Source organism: Pleurodeles waltl, chromosome 8, assembly GCF_031143425.1.
Source record: "Pleurodeles waltl isolate 20211129_DDA chromosome 8, aPleWal1.hap1.20221129, whole genome shotgun sequence".
NCBI classification, from domain to species: domain Eukaryota; kingdom Metazoa; phylum Chordata; class Amphibia; order Caudata; family Salamandridae; genus Pleurodeles; species Pleurodeles waltl.
The window spans coordinates 421,110,884-421,130,550 of record NC_090447.1 but is presented as its reverse complement, the minus strand read 5'-3'; the positions used below and the strand labels follow the sequence as shown (position 1 = coordinate 421,130,550).

Here is a 19,667-nt window from a genome sequence, read left to right as displayed (position 1 = left end):
GATGTTTCATTATACCCAGTATAGTGAGTGACCAGCCTGTCCTTGACTCATAAGTGCAGGGGCTGCTCACCCATCCTGCACTATAATCTCTTGTATGGGGAGAAAGTGCTATCCTCACTTCCCACTCCAGGCTAGCCCATGCTTCCCAGGCCGAAGCCTTCATACAGGACAGGTATATTCTGTTGCCACTGAGTGTTACCCCAATCATGGACTGCGTTCCAGAATGATGAACCCAACATGTGGGCCAGGTCCCAGCCACCCCGTCTGCCAGGGAACACAACTGGTGTTTACCTCCCCCCCCCAGGTCTGTTGCAATCGCAGTCCCCTACCCAAACCAGGCCTTTGGATCTCCAAAACTACTGCACAAGAGCTGCCCTTAAATCCATAGGAATCTGACCCATTGCACTTTCTGAATTACAATGGTTGTATATAGGTATCACTCACTTTCCTTTTCAATAATCAGTCTATTTGACTGTACGCACTGAATGCCAGAAAATATACAATTTACAGACCATGATGTATCATATATAACTTATATTTAAGAAAATCCATTATTCTTTGTCACTGTAAATATTTAGTACAGTGTGTCCCAGTGAGAAAGAAAACTACACTCCAAAGTGTAACAAAACCAGTGGAAAAAGTGAACTCCAAAAGAACCTGAGTTTTTTTTTTTTTTAAACAAACAATGGCAGTAGTTGATACCTACTAGGACAATGTCAAATATCCACTTGTTTGTTTTTATTTGCCCCTGACAAACAGAAAAAAACAATCCGATGGATAACTTAAAACTTACGGGGAAGAAGGGAGGGCTGCGGGAAGATAATATATACACCAAAATATAACTGCTGAAGACATCTTTCTTCTCAAGGCAAGATATTCCCACAGATTCCTCAACTTATGAATGACTGTCAGAGCAGTACCCTGAGGGAGGCAAGACTGACAAGTGGTGATGAATCAATTAAATCATGCACCAGGCAGGCTTGACAAAGTATCTGTCAGTGCATGTTTGAGTTGTAAGGTTGACCATGTGGCTACCCGAGACCCTCTGGAGAAAGACGCGGAGGCAGCAATCGCTCTACTGGAATGAGCACAAAAGTCAGCTGGCGAGTCTTTATTGGCCAAGCCTTGACAAGCTTAAATCAAAGGATAAGCCAATATGAAATGGTGGTTTTGGTCACAGCTCTACCCTTTTTATCTCCCACGAAGCAAGAAAGAGCTGAACATCCACACCTGGTGGGATGTGAAGGGGGAAAGAAAGATGAGAGTAAAGGACTGGCCCATTTGAAAGGCAGATGCCAATTGTGGTAGAAAAGTCTGAAAAGTGCACAATAATAGGTTATCAGGGTATAATATTGTAAAATTTGGTCTAACCTAGAGGGACTTAATTTCTCCAACGCTGCGAGCTGACATCATTGCCACCAAGAAAACAGAAGTCAACACAAGACTCGAATCCCAGTGAGGAATGATCAACAGAGTGAGAGAAAACACAAAGTAAACCTTTCACCAACCACACCATTAGACACAACTTAAACTGAAAAGGAGGATCAAGGAGACACATACAGAAAAATATGCCAGGCAAATACCTTTTTGCAGTAGCGCCTGCTAGGCAAGGGACAGTGAGAATCACAGAATATCAAAGGTCTGACTAAATAAGGCTCAGATTTTGGGTGAGCAGGATCAATTGTGCTTGATCTTCCTGCACTTTAGGAAAATCTCTTGACCAAAATGTATTCTGGGGAAACATTCCCAGCAGGCCCAGTATCCAACTAAACCTGAAGACATACCCCAGGCCAACATGTAGAAGGAACTGTATACTCAAAACTGAGAAAACTTCAATTTTTGGGCTGTGGCAAAGAGATCCATGCATGGACACCTCAATCTGAGGCGATCAGGATTATCTCTTCGGGGAGAAATTCCCACTGGTGGTCCTGGAAGGAGAGACATTGCAGAGCATCACCCTCACATTGAGGGAGCCCAAATGTGCCGTCACTAGGAAAATGCCTGTTCACTGGGCCACCATCTTGTATGCTGATTTAATCGACCGTGGAGGTGTTTCTGAAAGACCTTCAATGACGCTGTCTTAAATGGAAAAGATAAAGGCTTTCATGACAAGATAGACTGCTGCACTGCCAGCACATTTATGTGAAAGTGCTGCTCTGAAAAGGGCCAAAGAATAGGTGACGAGATGCTATCTAGATGTCCACCGAGCACAAAAAAAAGAGGGCATCCATGATTACGGTAGCCTGCAACTGCAAATGGCTGAAAGGATGCCCCAACTACAGATTAGGGGGACACATTAACCAGTGCAACTCTAAGGGGACTGATTCAGAAATTTCCACTCAAGTCAGAAACCTCAACTGGTGCTGAAGCAACTGCATTTTTAGGCCTCACTGAAGGGCCCTTAATCTGCATCTAGTGTCCGGCACCAACAGAGTGATTGAGGTAATCAGAGTCAGCAGGCTTATAACATGCAGAATCAGGAATTGCATCCAAATCATACTTATGGGAATATTATCCAAACCATCCATAACCTCTAAGAAAGAGAAGCCTTGATATGAATCACGTGGAGCACCAATTAGACTTCTGGGCATACACTATAAAGTCCAAGTGATGAAGAAGGGTCAGAGTGCACCAAAACTGTTCACAGATTATAGTACAGGCTAGGTCTGAAACAATGAAGTAATCTAAGTACAGAAATTCCTGGCCTCCATAGTGAACCTGTCATAAGTGCCAGCACTTTTGTGAAAACACATGGTTTTATCATCAGTCCAAATTAAATGTCTATCAACTGATACTGCTTGGACTCCATGGCGACACTCACATAACCACTGTGGGTGAAGGGCATTGGTGGATGGAAATAAGAGCTCTGGAGGTCCAGGAACTTCATCCATAGCCCTGGTTTGAGGGAGAGTTGGACGTTGCTCAGGGGCAGCATCCTGCTGAATGAACAAAGGCAAAGGTTGATGAAGGGTCTCAGAGGTCCAATATTTTTAGGGGACCAAGTAAAGTAGAATCATGTGCCCCTTTCTTCCAGAAGCACCACCCATATACCTCCTTTGTTCAGCAGAGTAAAAATCTTTGCCTCCAAAAGGCCTTTGCCGGAGAACACACATTGGTGGAAGCTGGGTGGTCCTGAGTGAATTACAAAGGGAAGAGCAAAGCCCTTGTGGATTAGCTGGATTACATATCTAGCAGTTATGACGGTCCTCCAATAAGTGAAAAAAAACACTGTCACCTCTACCCCAGTTCACTACTCCTCACTGAGAGATAGAGGCATAAGGCATGAGGAGTGACAGAGGTTTCGTAGCAGAACAGATACCGGAAGATAGAGAGATTGCATATGATGCAGTTGTTGGTGATAGTTTCCACTGGATCCACACCTGCACTGAAATGAGTGGTACATCTGTTGGGCTTCTGGATCTGTTGCAGAAATTATATTGCTATGGCCTTACTTGTGAAATTGTGCCTAATGAGCAAGCAGTACCTTAATATTCCTTATTCATCTGAATGAATAACCACTTGCCTTTAAAGGCAGGTTCGTGACTGTAGGTTGGGCATCTCCAGATAAGCCTGTGAAACGGTTCCAAGTATGGCTGTGTCCATGAGTCAAGCATTCAGGATTTGTTTGACAGCAGCTAACCATCACTGATCACTATAAGTTTTGAGACCCAACCCAGAGGGGAAAAACTTCCACAGAAAAACCAAGTTACCCCTTGGTGGCATGCTTCATCACTGGGTTTCTTCCAGTTCTGCTGCAGAACGAGGCATGCTGCGACAGACTGAATACGTGGGAGCACTATTGCTATCAGCGATGCGGATGCTAGAAAAGGATAGGAGTGGTGGGGTCTTAGTAAATTAAAAACACCCCCTCTGGATGATATTACTAGTTTAATATGTCTCACAGGGGTGGTATGATAGAAGAGGGGTGTCAGGAGGATGGGTATATTATGTACCTGTCCTCCTTAATGGTCTACATGTTTCGGAGTTTTCCCCTAAACTCCTCTTCAGGACCAAAGTGATCTCCCAAGTATCACTCCTCGTGCGCCTTACACTAGTAGAAGTACTTTTACTATTTACTGTGTTAAGGTGATATATACCAATTAAATTAAATTAAATTAAATAAATAATACCCATCAGTGTCAATGCTCTGCTGGGCAAATCTGTGGAAGAAAAGAGAAAAAAGTAGACGTAAATGCATCTCTCAGGAGTGTGGTGGAGTTGTCACCATCACCCAGCCAAATGGCATCAGTAGTTCATACATAAAAACGAATACAAGACGTACTACATATAGGAAACACTACAAAACACTTAAAACACGTGAGGAACCTCTAGGAAAACACACGTGGTGCATGCGTAACCTACTTTTAGTGTTAATGCTATTTGCTGTAGGGATTTGGTCTTACTACAGGGATTGCGGTCTTATTTCGGGCCACGGCGAGTTGAGGAGTAGGTTTTAAGGCGGGTGTGTCGCTTTGAGGAAGTAAGTACTCTGTATGCACTAGACCACCAGCAGTGATTAGAAAGCGCTCGTTGAGCTTGATCTTCACCGCATTTTTATTTGTGTATATTTTACAGCGTGTGACTACAAGCACACACCCCTCCCAGAGGACCTATGATGCAATTAGTGCTTCTGCTGCTTTTAATACCATCAAAGTGAACAATGAAACGACTTCTGATGGAGGGCCATAGGGATAAGCAAAAACCCCCTCCTGAGAAGTATCCAGACTACTTACATTATGTAAATCCGAGTAAAGGCCAGAATCAATGTTGTAAGAAAGGAGGAGGTCATCAGTCTCTGAGTTATTGTCTTTGCTATGTCATAATCTTTACCAGGCATGTAAAGAGTATCTGAACAGGATACAAAATGTTTTGAATCTGGTCAAATAAATGGGCCCTGGAAAGAGGCTGTGTCAAAGGCGAGTCAGCAGACCTCGCATTGACTACCTCAAATTACTCGAAAGTCAGCTGACTTTAAAGTTTTTGGACTCAGGTTCAAGGGTAAAGCTGATGTTGTAAATGGCTACATAAATGTAAGGTCAAGCACTTTAAGAGTAGCAAATTCCGTGGAGTGCTGAAGATGGAACCTGTGGAGCCGCTAGACACACAGGACCAGGTCCACTCATGAGGGCGCTACAGGATAAAAGGGCCCTCATGAAAATATTTGCATGACTAGCTGGAACGCTCTGTCCAGTACAGGGGATGGCTTACTGAGCTGGAAATTCTGGATTCATCCTTTTCAATGTGGGAATGGTTATGTCCCAGAGAATGGACAGTTTTCTCAAAAAAGACGATTTTCCTCTCCTATGGCATAATTTAATTTGTATCAGACGATCGATTCAGTTACCTGTCAGGGAACCTACTTGAAGGGGAAGGGCCACACTTCATCATATCTCGAAGGGTCACCTGGTGGCATCTGAAGATATTTAAAGAGAGGAATCTACAGAAGGAAGTATCTATCAGATTTCTCCTGGAAGAATAGGAACCAACCAATGCTCACAACATTGACTACAATGAAGCCTCTTGGGTTTCCATTATTTATAGAATGGTTCTAAAGCACTTATAAATCTAATTCTTCACAGATTACACTGGTTGCTGTAGCGGCCATCTTCCTATTCAGATGAAAATAACTTATCTCTGTGGCTACAGAACTTGAATAGTACAATACTAACATATGAAAGCCGTCACTTCATTAGGTTTGATGCAATATATTAATAATTTACTCTCTCCTTTGAACCTTTGGTTTCCCAGACCTCATTCCTTCCCACTGACTATCATTTGGAATCAAGTGATCAGGAGACAAATTTGTCGTGGGTTGTGAACGTTCTAGTGAATTTACCTGATAAAGGATCAAAAATCAAAAAGCTACTGTCGTATTTGCTTAGCTGGTAAAAAATTTTCAGTCAAAGTGATTGCCCTGTACAGTGACCAACTACAATAGGTTTTTCAGGCACAAGTTTACCTGGGGGTCCACTGAACTTTCATGAGTGCCAAATCCTCATTATCCAATGACATTCTATTTTCAGCTTGACTCTGACACACCATAAAAAGTAGTACTTAGATGACAAATGTTTGTACTTTGTATGCCACTATTTATAGAAGAAAAACGAATAAAAAATGTTTTTTCTACTCCTGGTTTAAACAGCCATAAGCCAAGTGCAGAAATAAATTAGGCTTTTGAGTATAAGATCAGCTGTGCTGTTTTCACAAATCATAGATTGAAATCCAATGCTCTTAACTGATTCAACAGTGGAGTGGGCCAGGATGAGAGGCATTACTTACTTGGCTGATTATACTCACACACTTCTTTCGGCCTTTCAACATTCGTAAGTCGAAATCCATGTGATGGTGGGGATACGTTTGCTATTCTATTCTACTGTGCATGACTATCAATGACAATCCTACAAAGCAAAAGGAAAAACTACTTGTAATCCTACATCTTCATTGCAGCTATCTTCACTGAAGTCAAACTACCCACCCTTTAATTGCTAATTGGTAAAGCAGATTGCTCAGGTGGTCCTTTATGTTATTTCTCATTGGGCTACAATGTGATATAATGTATATTATCCATTCTAATCATAGATGAAACATTTTCAAGACAGTACCATTTCAAACAATGTAGTCTCAAAAAGCGGCTTCATATATTTACTTACATTATGGGGTTTGAATTCAAGCGAATGTATCATACAATTTATGAGTTTAAAGAGGCAGAATAATTAAGCTGGCAAATGGAGAACCCTTAACCATCACTGGAGGAGTTTTCCTAGCAAGATGGAAACATTCTTCAGAAACCTTTACTTGCCTTGTCATCAAACGGTACAATTCAGGGCCTGGTGGGAATGCCACCAAGAACTGCCTCATTCAAACTGGGAAGCTTCATATTACTGAATGCTGGAAAACCATTAATTTTAAGATTGATTATTGTGATGCGTTATATACAGGACTCTCAGCAAAGTTTCTGTACAGACAGCAGCAGACCCAAAATGTTGCAGATTTTTGCCTTATTATGTATCTGATGGGAGAAGGGCCTTATAAAGGATGTCCATAAAACAGATCCTTTCTTTCCACTATGTTGCCTGGCCTATAAATTCATCTGCAGCATGGTTCCTAGCTATCTGTTGTTGTTTATACCCTTTTCAATCATTTTAGGAGCTGCAAGACAAAGTGCATTAGCTTTTTCCACAGAGCTGTCCAAGCTCCAAAAAGTCATATCTCAGTCCTAGTTATGAAGGCCTGGAATAACCATCCCGCTGATGTACACCATTGTTGGCGAAATACCTTTTTTTTTTCTTTTTTAGAGTGAACCTCCTCAAAATGTGTATTCCTCAACATTGTTTCTTCAATCCCGGTCTTGAAGATGTACAATGACTAGTGCTTTCAGCCCGGAGGGTATGCGATGCTACATAAATACTGCTACCAGTAATGGCTTTCGAAAGGATATTCACAAATCATCACTGAGTACAACAAGGATAAAGCACAAAATAGTACAGACGGCAAAGAGAAAGTTATCAGATTATCTTCAAAATAAAACATTTTTAATTCAACAGAACAATAAAGAAATAATGCAGAAATATACAGTTGATTAAACATTTACCTCTCAATGCGGACTGCTGTATAGAGTCATTTTTGCTTTTCAAGTTCTTGAGTAGCTGCATGGACTTTCCAGCCATTATGATCTGCTTCAGCACTGGCTTTAAGAAGGACACCATGGTGTGCTGTCTGCTTGAGGGTGTCTGGTCACTGCCTGAACTGCCACTAGCATTATCACTCATTTTGTCTTCATTATCGGTTTTTTCAGAGATGCTATATAATGTGTAGGTAGCATACCAAAAATCTCGATGATTAAATGGGACATCCTTATTTCTACAAAAAGGGAAAATTATTAAGAGAAAATACATAACTTATGAGAACTTTAAATAAGAGGTGTAATCTACACCAACAGAAACTATTCTAGAGGGGACGTTAATAGGTGTATTAAAACATAAACAAAAGCTTTTCATATGTTCTCCGACTCTCAACAGTGTTTGTTAGTATAGATAACACATTATTTAGATCTTTGATACATTTACAGTTGTAAGGGGCACATTTACTCCCATAGCAATCAAGCAACTAAAAGCAACCATGGGCTTAGAATAAAAACACAATCACATGGTTGTTAATTATTTTAAATGGGAAATAGTTTTTTATCCCAAATAAAAGGAATATTTTCAGATGCTTCTGTAACTTCTGGGCTGATGTACTAAATCTGTTAGTGTCTGGACAGAATAAGAAAGGTTGGGTTTTTAGAGAAAAAAACCCCTATGATATAATTATAATGCAATTCACAATAAACACAATCACAGAATTTGTCCTCAGTTTATTTGTACTACCAGTTCATAATCAGACTCTTTGGCACGTAATGCCACGTCTTAATAACTGCAGTCAATAGAGTTTAATAACCATTAATAAAACTTCACCTCAAAGAAGGGTTAAAATTAGAATTCATTTAATCCTGAAAGTGGATAAAGCCTCCTTGATTTGGTATAAAAATGATGGTACTTCAACTAATCTCTGATATTCAGTTAAACTCAAGAATGTCACAGAGTACATGATGCAACTTTTAGATGAGTTAAAACAAGAAAAAACACACACGTCATCCATCATGACATTCAGGTCTATTTGTAAAACCACAAAGGAAGCACTAAAAAGTTCTTAAGACTATAAAACGGGTTGAAAACACTGAACAACTAGGGTTCAGTGTTAACTTTTTCAAATGGAAGATAAGTCAGTAATCATTTTAATTGCATCCATTTGCTGCTGTCTATTTACCTGCAGTTCAAAGACTTGCTCACTGAGCAGTCATTTAGCTCTCAGTAATTCCTCTGTTTCTCCTCAAAGCACACACTTACATCATCCAATACCTTGCCGCAGCCAAACACTCACTCACGTAATCTGTCAGCTTCCTGCACTCCTAATTGAAGCTCCAATGCCATGGATCCATCTTACAAAGTTATGAATGAACTCTAATGCCATGCATCCACTGTAAAGCCACTTTTACACTCTCATGGACACCATAGAACATTGATTACTTGAATTTTCCTACTTTACCCAATTTCCTACCAATTCTCTTGGCTTTGTCTTGACCCACAACTTTCTATACTCCACAAAAAACATTGCTTTCCTATTGTATTGTTCATTTGAAAGTCATGAAAACTGTCCTTAGGTTTTTACCCCTGAATCTACATGGGGAAGTGATAGCATCTTGTGTTCAACTAAGATTAGATTACTGCAATCTCCTATACGCTGGTCACCCTCAACTAGCCATCTGTCACCTTCAACTTATTAAGAACTTTGTTCATGGGGTAACATGGTGGCTGGCTGACGCCGATTGTGGAAGCTCGGCGTCAGGAGATGGTGGCATGCAAAAAGCATAATGTAGAGTGATACTGTTCACTCATCTTGGGGGCACAGTCAGTCTCAGCCTTCTAATCTAGAACTTTGCCAGCAACCTTGGCAACCTCGCATTTGCAAGTACCTACCTAGCAGGAATTCCAACAAGGTTGATACTGCCAGATGCTGGAGGTTTTCGAAAGCCCCACTGCTGTGAGACACCTGCTTCGCTGCAGCATGTCCACATTGTGGCGGCCCATATTAGCTTCTAGGTCGGTGCAGGCAGGCTTAACACAGTGTGAGGTGCCCTGTTAGAGCAGGAGGGGCTCTTTGATTTTCAGGAATTGGCGGACGCTCCTAGCTTGAGGATCAGTGGCTTGGCGGCTGCAAGTGAAAAGAAGCCAGCGTGAATGGCAGCACACCAGCATTTTTCTCGGCATTCTTTCCCTAAGGGGCACTGGCAGCAGAGGTGTGGGGGATAAAAGGAGGCAATAAGGGCACAGGGCTAGGCAAGAAAAACAAAACAATAGAGCAAAGAGGTTGTGAGAACGACCCAGCTAGAGACACAGATAGCAATCCCCAGGTCTCTATTGGAAAGGCTACCAACCGCTTCTGAGGAAGCGATCAGAACAGGTATTCACTATTTTCAGGTCTGGATGGAAGGTTGAGGAGCTCCTTGGTTAAATAGCATAAGCTGGATGCAGTGACTACTGCAATTGGGCCAGCAAAAAGACCACCAGCTAACCAAAGAAAGATAAAGCACATCTTTGTTTGTAACAAGTGAATTTTCTTGCCACAAAGCCCACTCCATCACTCAATTATTTTCTCCGGCTAATGGAGCAGTCCAAGGTTTACAATCAGAGTTGATTATGACATAGCCTGAGTTGGATGACCAATCTCAAATCAGCGAGGTGAGAGATGATTTCTATCCCCACTGCCAATCACTTTGCCCTGCTTATGGCTGCGAGGGAGGTAAGGGACTCCCCCTCCCAACAATAGTCATGGCCTAATGACTATACACAGAAGCTCTGGAGGTAACAAGTACCGCTGGGGGACGTGGAAAGAACACAGAAGTAAATTAGCTGGCCAGCTCTGATATAAGGAATAGTCTGTATGAATCTGTATAGGATTTTCTGTTAAATTTCAGATCGGATATAATGAAAAAATGGATGTATCTGAGTCAAATCAGGAGCTCTAGGCGAAATGCATTGTATTTGAGATAAAATGTGATGATTTGGTGAATCATACTGCCGTCTTAGAGGAAAATAAAAAAAGATGAGCTTGGCCATGCACTCTAATGCTCAAGAGATAGAGGAGCTTAAACTGCAGAATAAGGTGCTAATGGACAACTTTCAAAGACTGAAGAACCACTTGAGACTGAGGCTGCTGTAAATCCTGGAAGGATCAGATGCGGGATATGTAAAAGCCTATGTAATCAAACTCCTGAAAGAAGGCATCTTGCGAGATAAACCAGAGGTAGATCTAGAAAAAGAAATTCAAAGGGCCTACAGGAACCTTTTTAAGCTGGTCCCCAATCGTAAAGCCTCTAGGAAGATCCTCGTAAACTGTCATACGTATGCTGTAAAGTAGCTGATTTTGAGTCGCACACTGATGAAAAAAATGCTCTGAACCATGGAGAATACACTTATCAAGAGAGGTTGGATATGAGCAAAAGGACAGCACACCGGCAATGAGAGCTTGGTGTCAGAATTGATGAACTACAGAAGCTAGATGCCAAGGTCCAGAGGAAGTACCCTGTAATGCTGCAGATCATGTGGAAGAATAAGATGCAGAATCTCCGTGACCCTGCCAAAGTTGCTGCCTTAATTGCAGAGATCAAATTAGGCTTGTAAAATGAAGAAAATTCGAAAGAGAGTGGATAGTTCACACAAATGTAATGATTACGATAATCATACCAGGTGGGAGTTAACAAATGGCGGACAAGACACCAAAAGTTGAAGGAGAGTGGTCATTAGGGTCGGTGGAAGGAGGGCCCTCTGGGTAGGGAAGCCTAGGGGTAAACAAAAAACAAAAAAAGTCCTCAGATTACACAGTTGGAACAGAAGGTAGGCTGTAGTCCTAGACAAAGTTGGATGTATGGCCCCATCCAGGAAACAGAATGAAGGGGATAGTAGGAAATTTGATAGTGAGAACCCTAAGATTAAAATAGTAACTTGGAATCTTACTGGACAGAGGTCTAGGAAGAAACAGGGCTTAATTGCAAAGTATTTAAGGGACAGTGGGGCTGATATTATAATGCTACAGGAAACTCCCCTAGAGAGACTAGAGTTTAAAACCTGCTTCAGTAAGCTTAGATGGGTCCAGGAGGTGGTGAGCTTGGAGCAATGGGGTAGCACAAGAGGGGTGGCCATCATCATTAGGAAAGGCGCAGGGATACAGCATGTAAAATATTAAACTGACAGTACTGGGGATGGTTAGTCGAATTTTGTTGATCGCTGGTATGCACCTGTCTTGCGCTGCATACTATGGCCCAAATGTTGATGACTCAGCAACATTGGAGATGCTACAATCTGCTTGAAGTACCCACCCCTGGTGGTGAGGTGGCGATTTTAACATCGTCTTAAATAAGGATGTTGATAGAACGTCTAGGGCTAAACATACAAACTCCCCCAAAATGTCACACATCCAATAGAACATGAGTGATTTGAATCTTGTCGACATATGGTGTAGGAAGTCAGGATCTACCTGATTTTAGATGGTTCTGACATAGTTAGGTTGTCTGAGTCTGATAAAGGTAAACATAAATCTGACCTTAAGAAAAATGTTCTTTGATGTAGATCAAACTGAAGAAAACTGAGCAGAACCCAGGGAGACTCACATCACATGACACATGGTAAAAAATCTGAGTTACTGGAGCCTCTGTGGTGAGGGTTCTAAATGGTACTGTCGCCTGATTGGCTGGACTTTTGGATCTTCTAAAATGATGTTAATAAGCTATTAAACGTAACATCTTTTAACACCGACTTCTATGTAGGTTTTTCACTAGTTCTTTCTATCATACCAGGGTACTTTCATTTCAGCAACGGGGAATGATTCAAGCATGTGAATCTATAAAAGATCCTATACTGGAGACATCAAGCCTTTCTATTAATTGTTCCATTTCCTTCAGAGATTATTCCCTGATCAACAATCAACACAAGGCATCTTTTTTTGCACTGAAGCATAAGACACTTAACTACTGCCACCATAAAGCAAGAATTACTAAAGCCTTTACTAAGCTAAAGACACCAGTGCATGGATCTACAAAATTATGTGAAGGTAAGGAGTAACCCATATTCTAAGGTGTCTTAGCTGAATTATACAAAATGCACTTTGCTGCTCTGTGCAGAAAACGGAATATCAACAGACATGAAACAAGATTAATTTTGGAGAACAAAATGCTCATATAAACTGCAATTTTTTTATGACACAGTAATTATGAGGAGTTTGCATGATACATGGATCAAAAGTTAAAACCATCAAGAAAATTTCTTGATTCATGTATTCAGCTAAAACCATAAAGAAGATTCATAAATGAGTATATTAGTTACCCCTGAATGATAAATTCCTTCGCAGGGTCAAGTAAATTTCCATGGACTATCCATTCATCAACAATCTCTAAATACGGCCGAACGGTCTCAACCCAGAGAGAAAAAAGAAGAGCCACCTGCAAAATGAAAAAAGGAATTTCCTCTCCAAGATTATCAACACACTTAAGCGATGCACAACACCACTTTATATCACAATACGCACATTAAAAGCAAGAAATGTTGCAGTGCTGATTAAAAGAACAGATTTTCATCCCCTTGAGAAACCCCAAACCTACTGTATGCTCAGACGGTTCGCCAACATTGTCGTAATCAAGAATCGCTTTATAGAGTGTATTGAGCAGATGAGAAGCTTTCACAACATTCCGCGTGTCTGGTGGCACTTCGGCAACACCAGTGCTGAAAACCTTGTGGAGGATCTTGAGTTGGGCAAATCTGGGTGCCAACTGGTCTACTACTATTGCAAGGGTCACTGTTTCATCTAAAGAACAGAAAAAAAGTAAACAATTTTAAACAAAAAAACTGCTCTGTTAGTAAGAACTGAAAGAACAAGTTACTTACAGTATTCACCAGAGAGATCATTACTTAAGGTAATAGCAGATTCCTCACCTTTAAAATAACCCCAGGTGCCAGACTGGATCTGTAAACATTTTCAGCATAGCTCCTGTAAGCCAGTAAGATGTGTTGTGCGACTCCTTGGAGACTCCGCTTTGCCCCGCTATGACTAGATTCCCATATAGGCAACAACCCAGCCAGTGAACGTGAGTTTCTTTCTGGATATTGTTCATACCCTCGGACGCAGAGCCCAAAAAACAATTGTTTGTACTATTGTGAGACCTTACTAGATCATAAAGAGTCCATTGCACACAGCAGGAAGGAGGGAGGGTGTTGAGGAATCTGTGGTTGGTTAAAATATCTACCAGAAAGAGGGTCACTGAAGGTAAGTAACTTGTTCTTTTGAGGGGCACTTCTAACTGTAGATTCCTTAACTTTAGAATGGATTCCAAAAGCAGTACCCCTGGTGGTGGGTCTGTGGAATGATTCAGATTAAGGAGTCCTAAGGGATCAAACAGACAGAATGCTATTTCTGTCAAACCTGGCTATCAAGGCAGCATTGCTTTGTGAATATGCGCACTGATGCCCAAGTTGACAGATATCCAGGACAGGCACTCCATGCAACAGCACAGTGGTAGCATCCTAGGTCCTGGTTGAACTGGCCCTCAACCCTTCTGGTGGCTACTTATTGGCCATCACGTAGCAGATCTTAATGCAGAAGACTATCCAGTTGGACAAAGTCCATTTCTGGATTGACCTGCCGTCATTTGCCCTGCAGAACCTCACAAGCACCTGATCGTCGACCTAATGGTTCTTGGTACAATCAATGTAAAATTAGAACACTCTGTTGGGGTCCTAACAATGGAGTCTCTCCTCCTCTTCCGAGGGGTAAAGTGGGAAAAAGAACATCAGAAAAGTGATGTATTGTCAAACATAATAGACAATCACACTTTTTGGCAGAAAGGCCACTCTAGTTCTGAGCACCAGCTAATCAGGAGAGAAGGTGGTATAGGGCAGCTGGATTGACAGAGCTTGAAGCTCATACACACAACAACCTGAAGTTATCACTACACGAAATACCATCTTCTTGGTCAACAGTTGTAGGGAAACATCTTTGCAATGGCTCAAAAATGGTACACATAAGGAAGGTAAGAACTAAATTAAGGTACCACTGTGGCACACAACGTGTACAGTGAAAAGAACCCTGTGAGAAAATGCATCACAAGACGTGATTTAAACAGGGATGGTTGGTCTGGTAAATGCAAAAATGCTGGTAGGGCCGAAAGATAACCTGTGAAAGTGCCCAATGCAATTCCCTCCTGGGTCAAAGATAGAACAACAAGCAACACATATGGAAGGTTAGGTTGTAACCAGTCTGTGTTAAGAGAGCCACACCAAGCCACAAAATCTTGTCCCAGTGTCCAGCATATACAGATCTTGTAGAAGGCCATTTGGCTGCCAGGGTGACATCCACTACTTCAGGAGGCAGATCAACCGCAGTCAACTGCTGCCACTCAATCTCCACGCATGGAGGTGTAGATTGTGCGTGCTTAGGTGCAAGACACTGTCTTACTGGTGCGACAGAAGTTTCTTCCGAAGTGCAGCCTGATTGGCGGACAGAGGCTCTTGTCATAGGTTCTGGGTAGCACACTCTCTTGGTCCAATCCAGAGGCACTAAGATGATTTTGGGCCTAGTTGTTCCTGATCTTTGAACCTAGTAGAGGCAGCAGTGGGAAGGTATAAAGGAACCCAGTGCTGTTTTCTGGGCAAAATGGGTTTCTGAAAGACCGCCATCTTGGGAACTCTAGCGTGCAAAACTGCGAACAGTGTGCAATCTCGGCAGTGGTGAACAGGTTGAGCCAGGGTTCACCCCATTGCTGAAAGACACCCTGCGCCACGTCTAGGTGTAACTGCCATTTTGTGATTTGCTAGGCATCACTGGCTAAGTTAATATGCTCAGACGTTAAAAGATCATGCCAGGTAGTATTTTGTTCCAGAAGCGAAGCTCCTTTTGGCACAGGAAATCCACACTGTCCTGTTCGTTTCAACACCATGAACAATACACCCATATTTTTTATTGTTTGGGAGGGATGCAGTGAGAGAACTTTTAGTGGGTAAAGGCTACCTTCTCTTGTTCTACAGTTATCACCTCAAAGGTATCCTACAACCAAAAATCACTGAGGTATTCATCCTCGTCTACGCAACACTGCATTGTTTTTGTTGACCTTCATACACCCTATTGGTGTAATGCTTCATCATATCTCATCCTTGTCTCTATAAACTTGGGTGGGCTCCACCGTTATTTCAGGGAGCACTTTGATACATAACTCTAGATTGGGTCTACCGTAAGAATAAAAATACCTAGAGGTCGCCAAGGTATCTATTTATTCCAGTGCCTATGGCATGACCAAAAACAAGTAATTCTTGGGTGTCACAATAAAGTGAGACAATATATTACACACTACTTTGTTGGTCTCAGAATAAAGTGTAACAATTTATTATACCTTAGTCAGCCAACATGTTTCAGCCCCCAGCTGTAGTTAGGTAATGACGGGTCTAGGGTTTTTGATTGGACCACTATGTAGATGCCCTTTGATGTGTCTCTGTTTCATAGCTGGTCACAGGCAGCATAACATAGACAATATGTAACACAGAACATTAATGCGAAGCCTATTTGGCTGATGTTCTTACGAGGGCACTTGTTAATGCCTGTATTGAAAAGACAAACAACGGACTACAGAACAGAGAAGATAATTATATGTATTCAATTCATTTTTTCAGTACGCCAGCAAGTTTCAGACTCATCCTCACTAAGATCCAGGACTGAAGGGAAACATTGGGATCATAGTTTGAATGTCCTGGACTATATGGTCTAGAAGGAAGTCCCAAAAGTGCACCGTATCCAAAACAGCCCCAATGCAAGGGAGCCTCTGCAAAGAAAACAAGTGTGACTTTGGCACACTGATTGTGAATCCCATTGATGTTAGGGGATTCGCCATCATCTGGAGGTGGTCTTGCACCGAATGTGACAAGCTTGCTTTCAGCAGCCAATCATCTGAGAAGGAAGATGGGGGAACGGTGTAACCATTGCCATCACTTTCGTAAACACCCAAAGGGCACTGGTGAGGGCTAAAGAGAACACAGCAAACTGAAACCTGGACGACCTTGAACAGCAGGGAAAGTCTGTGGGCCTGCAGGAATGGAATATGGAAAGGAAGGTCCAAAATCTTCATCTAGTCTCCTGGATCCAGGGCAGAAAGAAAATGGACTAGTGTGAGCATCCTGAATTCGTCCTTTCACAGAAAGAAGTTGATGGGTGGAAGATTTAAACTATGGCGAAGACATCCACTCTTTTTTGTCACTAGGAAATGGCAGGAATAACACCCTGTTTCAAACTCCAAGGCCAGGACATGCTCTATAGATCCTTTCACCTGAAGTTCTTGCCACTAAATGGACAAATGGTCCTCCGAAAGCCACTCTGATATAGGTGGAATAGATGGCAAGCGGAAACAAATGGTAGGGCATAGCTCCATTAAAGTATCTGCAGAACCCACCTGTTGAATGTTATGGCTTGCCATCTATGGAGAAAATGAGTGATATTGCCTCCCATGAAATGATTGTGTGCCACTAAGGACAAACAAAAGTGGCTTCAAGGCTACTGTCTGAGAGGCTGGGGACTGGGAATAATATTTCCCCTACTGTCCTGGAAGCTGCCAGATGTCCTACCTCGATCCAAAAGGATCAGGGTGCTTTTTGTTAGGGTGGTGAGCCTTGATATCTGAAGGTGAAGCTACTAGCAATACCTTAAAAGAGGCAAACTTGTTGAAGATACTGCTTTGCAGGATTGGAAAGACCAAGGGACCACACAGTAGCTCTACTCTATTTAAAGTGCTTGAGGGCAGAGTCAGCCTGCTTGCCAAAGAGGCAATGTCCATTAAAAGGCAAATCCCTGAGTGATACCTGAACATTGCCCAATACGTTTTTGGATCTCATCTATGTGTGGCACTGGAGCACCACACCAATTCTAACCACTCTGCCCAAACAGTGTCCAGGCCTCCTTAAACGCCTCAACCTATTGTGGTGTCACCAACAGATCTGGAATTTCAGGGGGCATGGAGACCAGTAGCAGAATTAGTTAATCGGTCAGTAAGTGGGAGTGAGACTGTGGGCGCTTTGACACCCTTGCGACTTCTCAGGCAGAAAGTGGTGAGGCCTACTTGGAAGTCTTGAGTTGTTTAATTAATTTTTACTTACCCAAAGACTTTGACTTCAACGACAAACTGTTGCAAGACTGGCCACTGGAACAGGACCCAGTCGGTGTCCTTGACATCTAGCAGCAGCGGTCCATACATGACTTCCGATGGTGCAAAGTGACCAGGCTCTGCGCTAGACTGGATAGACTCAGTACATCAGGGCACACTCCTTGCATGACCTGGAGTTGTCTCCAGAAGCCAAACACCAGAAATACACCTTGTGCTAGAAAGCTTAAACCCTGTAGTCTTGGGGGGGAGGGGCACATGTTCTCAGGCACGGTGGCAGAAATAGGGAAAAAAGAGCTCATCAAGGGACAATAAAAAAATAACTCACTCTGGATCAGTGTATAAAAGTGCAAAAAGAAAGGAACTTACATCAGCAAGCTGGTGTGCCATCTAATTGTGGCTCCAGTTGTCACTTCTGAGGCAGAGAGAAATCTATGTACAGCCACACACCACCACCTAATGACGCTCAAGGACAAGGCTGAAAAATCTTCCAGATCCAATCTGGCAGATGAAGATACTTTAAAGGTGAGGAATCTGTGATTAGAAGTAACCATCAGAAATATATTTTGCAAATAATGTACATAAATAAAAAATAAAACCAAAACTAGGAAAAAAGCTTATACTCTTACAATTCAATAGGATTAAGGCTAAATGTAGAGCACAACAGACCTAAAAGTATTTTACAATGCTTTAATATCTAGCTTTTTCAGAAAAATTATCTTACCCTTGTTGATAATGCATCTCTCAATTTCTGTAAGCTCTTGCCTGAAAGTCATCAAGTATTTATATAAGGCCCATGTAAATGCTTGGTAAGTGCGGAAAGGAGCTTCGTTACCCCTCTTTGGAACAGGGATGGACCCTGACAATACAATCTCTTGACTGCTTCCTGTGACTTCATCAATGAACTTCTGCAAACGAAACACCACCTGCCCATATGCTGCTATCTGTTCCAGCACCGAACTTAGGCAGTTCTACAAACAAGACATTTTCAATATTAGCAAAATACATTATTCCGAACAAACAACACAGCAAGGTGAATATTTCATAATTAAATGCATAATTTAGATGTCAAAAACGTCAACAAAAGAATTCACAAACAAAAATATAAAAATACTTTACAGAATATGAGAACCAGCAGTACAGTTGTAATTTTTCTATTATCCCTCATTCCAGTAACTATAAAGCTAAAATACTAATTTAAGGATTTCCAAGTGACTTATTAACCTTGGGAGAACAGAAGACTTGACTTAAGATAACCTTGCTCTCTAAACAACTGTCTTTCAGACGTTAGTGAATGCATGGGGCTACATTTTCTAAAAAACAAATGCAGAAGAAATCAAATTTTCGGTCACCGGGGGAGCTCAAATCTTTGGCAGCCCTCCTTATGGCACCATGATTTCAGCACTAGCCTTAAAGCCTATCTTTAAAGGAGAAGTACTGACAACAAACGCAGTTCATTCCGCCAAGTGGAAGCTCAGGTAGCATCTGTTATCTCTTCCCACTCTTTCTACATGATGAAAATCAGGCCAACCTTGCTCTTCTAAATGAGTATGGGTTTTGGCTAAAGAAAACAGCCTTGACCGGGTCCCCCACTGCAATATTGCCAAGGAGTTTATCTGGGAATGAAATCTTCTCTATTCTAAAGACTTCCATCAATACAAATTCAAGTAACTTGCCTTTTCAGGTCGGCTATACAGTCCTGCAGAACCACTCTGACAAACTCTTCACTAACTGCACAGTCAAGTCAGTATTTAGTTTGCGATGCCCTGTATCATCCATTCTGAAATCTATGTGGTTCCCTCTTGTTCTTTTGAAGTTGATTGACTCACTACATACTAAACCATACACTGTTTTTCAAATCAATTAATTTTACATACTCCAGGTTTTGGACAACTTCCTATAGTGGACTGGACCATAAACTTTGGAATTCATTGCCACT

The 19,667-nt window shown here is 41.8% G+C and overlaps 1 protein-coding gene across 1 annotated transcript in view; it reads right to left on the bottom strand.

Annotated features, from left to right (window-relative positions):
- TUBGCP5 (tubulin gamma complex component 5) overlaps positions 1-19,667 on the bottom strand; it is a 326,919-nt gene that overhangs the window by 156,564 nt on the left and 150,688 nt on the right. Inside the window, exons 10-13 of the mRNA XM_069204290.1 lie at positions 18,453-18,699; positions 13,193-13,395; positions 12,918-13,033; positions 7,592-7,860 (exon numbers count right to left, since the gene is read on the bottom strand). Of these exons, the coding sequence (XP_069060391.1) occupies positions 7,592-7,860; positions 12,918-13,033; positions 13,193-13,395; positions 18,453-18,699 (835 nt within the window). The remainder of the gene's footprint in view (positions 1-7,591; positions 7,861-12,917; positions 13,034-13,192; positions 13,396-18,452; positions 18,700-19,667) is intronic.